At 33.2% G+C, this 8,590-nt stretch overlaps 1 protein-coding gene across 1 annotated transcript; it reads left to right on the top strand.

The window, feature by feature from the left end:
• The first annotated feature begins 3,054 nt into the window (after positions 1-3,054).
• Positions 3,055-8,326, top strand: LOC110022621 (polyadenylate-binding protein-interacting protein 9-like). Its single transcript, XM_020721667.1, has 10 exons — positions 3,055-3,928; positions 4,069-4,179; positions 4,300-4,344; positions 6,385-6,457; positions 6,548-6,660; positions 6,792-6,851; positions 6,951-6,998; positions 7,089-7,157; positions 7,849-7,910; positions 7,987-8,326. The coding sequence occupies exons 1-10, from the start codon at positions 3,614-3,616 to the stop codon at positions 8,042-8,044; spliced, it is 954 nt and encodes a 317-aa protein (XP_020577326.1). The 5' UTR covers positions 3,055-3,613; the 3' UTR covers positions 8,045-8,326.
• Positions 8,327-8,590: the final 264 nt, after the last annotated feature.

Below are 8,590 nucleotides of genomic sequence, written 5' to 3'. Positions count from 1 at the left end.
TTTAGTCTCACTAAAAGGTCCTCTAGAACCATCACATTTTGTATCAGAGCGAATCTGGGAAGGAGTAGAACCGGTCAAATTTTGAATAGTTAAGAAGGATTACTTTAGGTGGACTTGCTATTTATATGCTTGATGGTAACTTGAAAAAGTTTGAGGTTAATTAATATTTTTGTGATAATTTATGTTACACTAAGGGAATATACATGATTATCGACTAAAAAATCAACTGATAATCTTATGATTTTCTGTCAGGAACCATGTTTACAGATTGAAAAAGCTCCGCCTCAAAAATCTTCATCACAATTCACAAACAGTTTTTCAGTTAAGAATGGTTGATGTCAATTTTACTTTTGATTTGCATCTGATTTTTCAACCGCAAAGTACTTTCTGGCTAAATTAATCTGCTACCAAAAAAAACGTTAGATTGTGCTGCTAAAATATTATGTCGCTTTATTAAGTCTAATTTGTGACTGAATGGTCTAGCCATTTCCATACAATAAGAGATAATTTGCAACTGAATTTTCACTAATTGCTAGAAAAAAAATTCAACATTAAATCAGCCACTAATCTATGCAAAAAAATTAAAAAAAATCAAAAGTCGTCAAAATTTTTACACCTTCATCAAAATACAATCCAGAGAATCATGACACAATTCAAAGTTCATAGTACTCAACACAAGAATCAACTATATCGTACGACTTAATGAATGAATATATACAACAACAAAAAATATCAGAAATATTTCAAATAACCTAACAAATCATCCAAGGCAATAGTTCCTAAAATATTGGTGACATGCATATAATGTAAAATACAAACATGAAAGTACTACTAAGTCATCCTAATGCCCATGCTCTTCATGTATGTTGCTTAGAGGTTGGTTGCCAAGACAATGTACGTCGCACTGCAGCTGTTCAAGGGTTTTCTCGAGCCTCTTGGCCCCAACATTCCTGACACACAACTTAGTGTTGAAGCTCTTATGTAACTCCACAATGAGTGTAGAGACATACCTGACAACTTTGTCATCAACCGCTAATGTTGAATTCTGATGCTAACCTCGTAAACCTTCTCATTGTTCTTCCCTGTTGTGATCAAATAATGTCTCTTCTTAGGTAACTTCGACACTCCAAACGCGCTCGCACAATCTATTTTATGATCCGACATCGTTTTGACAGCTTCAATGGTGTTTGAAGTGAGTCAGTCATGAATTGTGAGACATCGTATTCATTATTCGTCATTCTCCCTATGTCTGATCGACTCAATTTATAAAATTTATCTCGAGGTCAATAATCCCTTTAATTAGGAAGGCAATACTACAAGAGATTGAGATATTCATAATTCGCTCGACGTCTGATATCACAAAGAGTGTTGGAGAGAAAGAAACGATTAGATGATGATGATGATGATGATGATGATCAAGCAATGACAGTGACAACTAGGTGATGATGGTCTTGTAATGGTGATGGAGGTTGAGTGATACTTATCTGTCAATATTGACAATGGCTTTATGACGAGTCTCTAATGACGAATGTGACAAACAACCAACAATGGGTCTTGTACTGATTAATCGAGCTTTCATTTCGGTAAATTGAGCAGTTTCAATACTCTTTTCTTTAAACTTTTGATTAATTTTAGTCGTATATTTTAAATACTATAAATTATTTTTAAAATATTTTTTAATAAGCTTTTAATTTGGGTAAATTATGATTAATTTTATAGTAAGCTTTTAATAATATTTATTTGGAAACTTAATTAAAAGGAACGGACTCCATTAAAATCACAATAAATTATGTAAGCTTTGTTTAGCTGCCTAAAATAAACCGAATGGGATGAGTTATTGCAATGATAATACTCTGAAAAAAATAAATTATAAATAAATGAATAAAGTCCTACTCGTGTAATTTTATAAGCTTTTATGTCACATTTCAGTTACATTCTTACCTTTCCATATGGTCTATATAAAGTATGGATCATATCATAAAACTTAGTTTGATTATAGATCAAATATGGTTGATCACTGACTTATGTGAGAGGATCTTTTTGAAGCATGTTCTTAAAAATACCTTTTTTTTTCATGTATTTATATTCAAGGATTAAAAAATGCAAGATATAAGCTATAGAGGAGGTACTTTATTTGTAGGCAATATGCTAATACTCATGTTTATCTATGCACATATAAAATAATACAGCTATAAGATATGATTTATTATTTAACTGACATAATACTTTATGATAATGATTACTAATAAATTTTACTAAAAAATAATCATTTTATATAAGCAATAAAATAGATTTTAACCAAAAAAATTAGGCATCTTAATTTCTTAAGAAACAACTTGATATGTCAAGGAATATTTTCGTGTTTTTAATGTGTTATTCATGAATAACACTTCAATAACACATGAATAACGCGAAAAATATTCAGAATAACATGAAGGGAATATTTCTATAACGCAGTCGAGCCAGGTCAAGCTTTTTTAATGTGTTATTTGTGTGTTATTCATGTTTTATTGTTGTGTTATTGAAGTAATATTTTTCGTGTTATTTATGAGTTATTAGTATTATTGTTTAAAGAACAATAAAATCTCAAAATCAACTCAATAGCACATCAATAACACATGAATAACACGAAAAAAATTCAGAATAACGCGAAGGGGATATTCCTATAACACGGCGCATTTTATTTTTTTTTTATTTTTTATGGAGATGGGCCCTGACTTTCCGCGTGTAAGCTCGAGATTAGACTCTTCAAGTAACTCTATATGCTATGCAGAGTCCTCCATTTACATTCATACCACTGAGTTTCTATGTATTTACATAACCAAAATCTAAACTTTAATTTTTTTACATTTATATCACCCAAAGTTCTTCATATCAAATAAAAAATATCATAATTTTAATTTTTTTAAAAAAATTGAAAAACCATTAATATATTTAAAATTAAGTGGTAAATATGTAAATATATAAGACTCAAGTGGCATGTATGAAAACCGTCCTTTCATTCTGATTAAAGCCGTTCTAATGCGAAGCGAGACAAAGGCAGTAACGATTTAAGAGAATTATTAAAGACATGTTTGAATGCGAAAAAACTCCATCAGTTCAAGGCTAAACATTGATCCATGAATTCTAAAAAGTTTGGATTTTTAATCGAAAAGAAATACTTTTGGAACAGAAGAAAAGAAACATTCAACGCAGAGTTTTACCAGGAATTCTCCTCAGTTTTCCTTCTTTGATTCGTCATCTTCTTCCTCCGTCAGTCCTAAAAAAAAGGAGCCATTTTTTTTTTCTGTTAAGAGAAAAAAAACTCATCTTTGGTAGAGAATATAATAGCAGGATTTGCAACTGCTTTCTTTCCCATTTATTATAGCGAACGACTCTCTCTCTCTCTCTCTCTTTCTCTCTTTCTCTCTCTCTCTCTGTATTTGTGTGTTCAACGCATCAATACCCATCTTCCCTATAAAACCCTGGTGCAGGCAGAGGGTTCGAAAGCTCATAAAAACTGAGAAGAAAAGGCGAGAAGATCTGCAACTGAAAGGAAAGAGGTGAAGTTCTCTTGTTTCACCCAAGAGCTGAATTGAGGGGTGCTTGTGAAAGAAGTGAGGAATAAGCATCCATGGCTGCGGTGGCTGCAAGCGGGATCAGCTCCGAGAATCAGTTCATCCATTGCCAGCCGGCGCCTGGCAATCAGGAAGCAGAATATCAGAGAGACGTGAGGAAGCTTGTGGATCTTCTCTCCAAACTGAATCCATTGGCTAAAGAGTTCTTCCCGTCTTCTTACGCTGCAACTAGGGCTCAAACCGACGGCGGCCTCTCCGCCGATGCGCCGGTTTTTGTTGGCTCAAACGATTGCTGCAACAAAACCGACGGGGATGGTAATAATGATTCCGGTGGCGATGGATCTTCACACTATCAGCCATTGAATCGGAGGGTACAGTTCCATTGTTTGCCCACTTCGATCTTACTTTTAAATCAGCTGAAGGAATTTGTTTTATGATGAATCAAACATTTTAGGAAGTTTGCTGCATCTGTGATTCATGTTCTTATTTGAAGTTCTTTTGATTTTAACAGAAGACAAATGGATATAACCTAGGAAGGAAGAGGATGAATGATAGGGTGAGAAGAGCTGAACGAGAGGAAAGCATTAGGAGAACTGTATATGTTTCTGATATTGATCATCATGTGAGTCACATCAAGAGATTGCTCTTATTAGTTGTGGATTGTTTTTTTGCATCAGTTAAAGAGTTTTACTTACTGATTTATACTGTAATCATAATTTCTTTCTTGTGGTGGATTGATCAGATCACAGAAGAGCAACTTGCTGAATTATTTACAAGCTGTGGGCAAGTAAGCTCTCAAACTTCAATCTAAGTTATGTCATCTGTTTAAATTGTGCTAATTGAGCTTCATCTTTAAATCTTCTTTTTTTTTCATGTTTTGTTCTGTTCAGGCATCTTGCTTAACTTTCATGTTATAGAACTGATTAGTGTAAAAATCAGTATATTTTAAAACAGTGTCTGGGATTAAGCAAACATGGCTAGGGAACCAGGGCTGGATCACCTGATCTTCCTAGTGATCTACGGTCAGGATATATTTCAGTTTTTTTTTTTTTTTTAAATAAAAATTTTAGATGGGGCCCACCGAAATAATCATGACCGTAGATCACCTCAGGATCGGCACCGTATGCAGAGATGCATGCGGTGTCCGTCCGTATGGAATAATTTTTCCTGGAGCTGAGCACTACGGTCTCATCTGAGTGAAGTGAGACAGTAAAAGGAATTAGTTATTTCAATCGGTTAACTTTTTCTATATTATGAGAAGTAGTTTTTGCATAGGATAATTTAGAAATTATCTCAATAAACTATGCTGTGCGATATAAGGATTTTTTTAATGATTTTTTACATTGTTAAGTTCTGAAATCTTCCTAAATTGATCAATTTCTAAGAAGTACCGTAAAATGGTTTTAAATAAGTTGGTAATTAAGCTACCGAAACTTTAGCTTAGGAATAATCTATTTATTTCATCATTATTGTTCATGCTCTTTACCATTAGTGGATTAGTAAACCTCCATATGTTTTTCTAACTCCTTGAACATGTCCTCATCGCACTTAAGCTTTATTATTTCTTAATTTGAACCTTTGCATCTACATCTGAGCTCGATTATTTCCTGATTTTTATCTTTGATTGTTTCTTTTAACAGTATGAAGCAATAGGTGATAGAGTCAAGGTATTGGTGCAATTTTTAGTTTATAAACACAAAAATACCTATCTTGTTGAAGTAAAGCTGCATCCCAACAAGAAGTGGAAGTGAAGTGTCAACATGGGAAAAATGTGTCACAAAGTAAGACATGAAAGAGACGAGAAAACACAAGACAGATGACATTAAAATCTATGTTGTTCAATTTTAACAAAGATTTCATCCACAGGAGAGACGATCTAATCTTTTAAATTGAAGCTTATCAAGTGTCAGACACTAAGAGCTCGCTTAAACACTTGGTGGCATTATAAGAGTCTAGAATTTCGCTCAACCATTGTAGAACTCATAAAAAATCATGGAAGTTACTAATCACATGAACCACTCAATTTTGGACAATTATTTTCTATGATATAATATGTTAGGGAGTGAACTGAAGAAGGATCAAAGTTGGGTCAAACAAACCATTAATCAAAACCATTTTCAACCCAAAAAATTAAGTCCATGTAAAAGCCAACCATTTAATGTGGGACTATACTTAATGGTTCGCCTATCCCAACAACTATAAATACAAATTGCCTACTGTAATTCAAACATTTTGATTAATTTTGGAAGCTTCTCGATTGTGTTTGGCTGATCTAAAGAGCTAAAGGTTGGGTAAGTTAATAGCTTTCTGCAAAACTTAAAAGTTGAAGAGTTCGTAACCGAGTTATTTTATATTAACATAGAGCTCAATTTTTTATTGATATGCATTTTGTACATAAAAAATTCAATGGGGGTTAGCTGCACAAATTGTTCTTACATGTTACTCCCATTTTATTCTTAAAAAAGCAGTGCATACATGGGGAATCTCTTACACCTAGAAAATAAATGAAATGCCATACTGCTTGAAACATAAGATATTATTCCAACAAGAAGTTTTTGATAAAATCCAAAGATTAAATTGCAGTTATGGTAAAATTTCCTCATTTTGACAATTTATATTGTTCTACATTGTTGTACATGTTGAAATAATGATAATATTTTAATAGTTACGTTAAACACATTTGAAGGTTTTCTTTTAACATACCAATCCAATCATATATAGACAGCTCTAGGTGTGTCATATCATTTGAATGTATGGTTTTGTCTCATTTAATAATAGTTTTAGTTGCATCCTTAACTTCGATTGATTTGAAATTCTCATGCTGAAGGTAATCGACTGCCGGGTTTGTGGCGACCCCCACTCAGCTCTTCGATTCGCATTTATAGAGTTTGACGATGACGGTAACTTCTAATTCATTTTCATTTGATCAACACTGATTGGTCGCTCTACTCTTCTGCCTATGGTAATAGTTCCTTCAATTTTATAATCAGAGGGGGCGAGGGCAGCTCTCTCTCTTGGAGGGGCCATGCTTGGTTCCCATCTTGCCAGAGTTTTGCCATCAAAAACTGCAATTTTTCCTGTGAATCCTAAATTCCTACCTCGGGTATGGTACTGAATGAAAAATTCCTTCCATATTCTATCGTTTCTCTGCAACTTAGAGTGGTTGAAATATGACAATTTTCGGTTATACCCTCAAATTTCTAGAATAATTCCTTATACCTGAAAGTATTGCAGTCCAACGATGAAAGAGAAATGGTTGTGAGGACTGTGTACTGCACAAATATTGACAGGAAGGTGAGAGGCCTTCTTTTCTTTAAGATATCAGAAGGCATGTAATATAACATTTCTTCTCCATTTGTTTTTTTACAAGTTTGCATTTTTGTACTACTGCAGGTTACTCAGTTAGAAGTAAAACATTTCTTCGAACAAGTGTGTGGAGAGGTCAGTTTTTCTTCTCTTTTCTTATTTCTAATGAGTTCCAAAAGGGCTTTTTGTGAATTTAGGGACTAAATTTCTAGTTATTCTATTCAGGTTTCCCGTTTAAGGCTCCTTGGGGACAACCTGCATTCAACTCGTATAGCATTCGTTGAATTTGTTCAGGTGATTTTTCAGTACATTTGCCGAATTATGTATAAACCTTGGAACTTTTTATGTTAGGCTATATCAATTCATATAATCATGGTTCATTTATATGGTTTTCTGATTTTTACTAGCTTTCTGAATGAATGTTAATTTTATCTCTCCACTAATTTTGACATCCAACAGCAGTAACAACAACAACAACAACAAGCCTTTATCCCACTAAGTGGGGTCCGCTACACGAAGTCTTTTGTGTCCTATTGAGTTTCGTATTTCCGTTTAATTCTAATAAATTAAGATCATTTTTATACAACATGCCCGGGTCTTTTTAGGTCTACCTCTAGCTTTTATTAACATAAGTCAAATCTAAAACATCTACTCAAACATTAGATGGTCGACGTTTAATGCGATGAAACCATCTAGGACAACTCTTTCTAGTCTTGTTTGCCGCTAGAGCTACACCAAACCTTTCACAGATATATTTATTTCACATTTTGTCTCTTAATTGTAAAGCCACCCATCCACCTAAGCATTCTCATCTCAGTAACACTAAGTTTTATGCTTCTCTTTTAACATCACGGCAACACTCAGCCACCTAAACATTTTTAACATCTGAGATTAAAAAAAAATGCTTTGTTACAAATTACAATCCATCCCAATTATTAGTTTTTTAATATATTTTTAATGATTTAAGTATTATTTCTCTTTTCAGGCTGAGAGTGCCATTCTAGCTTTAAACTGTAGTGGTATGTTTCTTGCATCTCTTCCAGTTAGGTAAGTTCTTAAACCATTAATAAAAACACCATTGCAGCTCCGTAAATATATATTCATCTTCTTTCCTCTCTCTCAGGATTAGTCCATCAAAGACGCCGGTGAGGCCCCGAATCCCTCGAGCAGTGTCACAGTAAGCTCATGAACTGATTTGACAACTGAAGAGCTATTGAATTATTATTATCTTAAATGACCTAAGATTAACTTTATTATCATGATCATTTTAGTCTTACGAACATGTTCAAATCTTGCTGCTAGTCTTTTATTCTCATGGCAGATCTTTCTTTTATATGTCATTATGAATTCAGACAGCAAACATTAAGGTGTCTAAAACCTGATGGAACTAAGCTAAGTTTGTAGCAGTTCCATCATTGATATGAGCCAATTATGATTTTTTTTTTTTTTTTATTACTTCCAGTGAGTTGATAGGCTTTCAATCTTTCAGATATTTCACAATATTTTGTTTAGCATTGTAAATCTCTTTTTTTAAATTTAAATGCATTGCAATTCCTTTTTCAGCTAATGAACCATTATAATGTATACGAAAGTATGCATGTAATTGCCCAAAGAAAAGGGATAATTATACGCATAGCACCTTATAATTTATTATGTATAAAATCAGCACCCAAATTATTTTTTTGAATTATTGGAAGTTTATTGTTAATTTCGTTATTTGAGTGAGA

The sequence above is a fragment of the Phalaenopsis equestris genome, unplaced genomic scaffold (assembly GCF_001263595.1).
Source record: "Phalaenopsis equestris unplaced genomic scaffold, ASM126359v1 Scaffold000198, whole genome shotgun sequence".
Classification (NCBI taxonomy): domain Eukaryota; kingdom Viridiplantae; phylum Streptophyta; class Magnoliopsida; order Asparagales; family Orchidaceae; genus Phalaenopsis; species Phalaenopsis equestris.
Note: the sequence above shows the minus strand (reverse complement) of the source record. Positions and strands in the feature narration are given on the sequence as shown.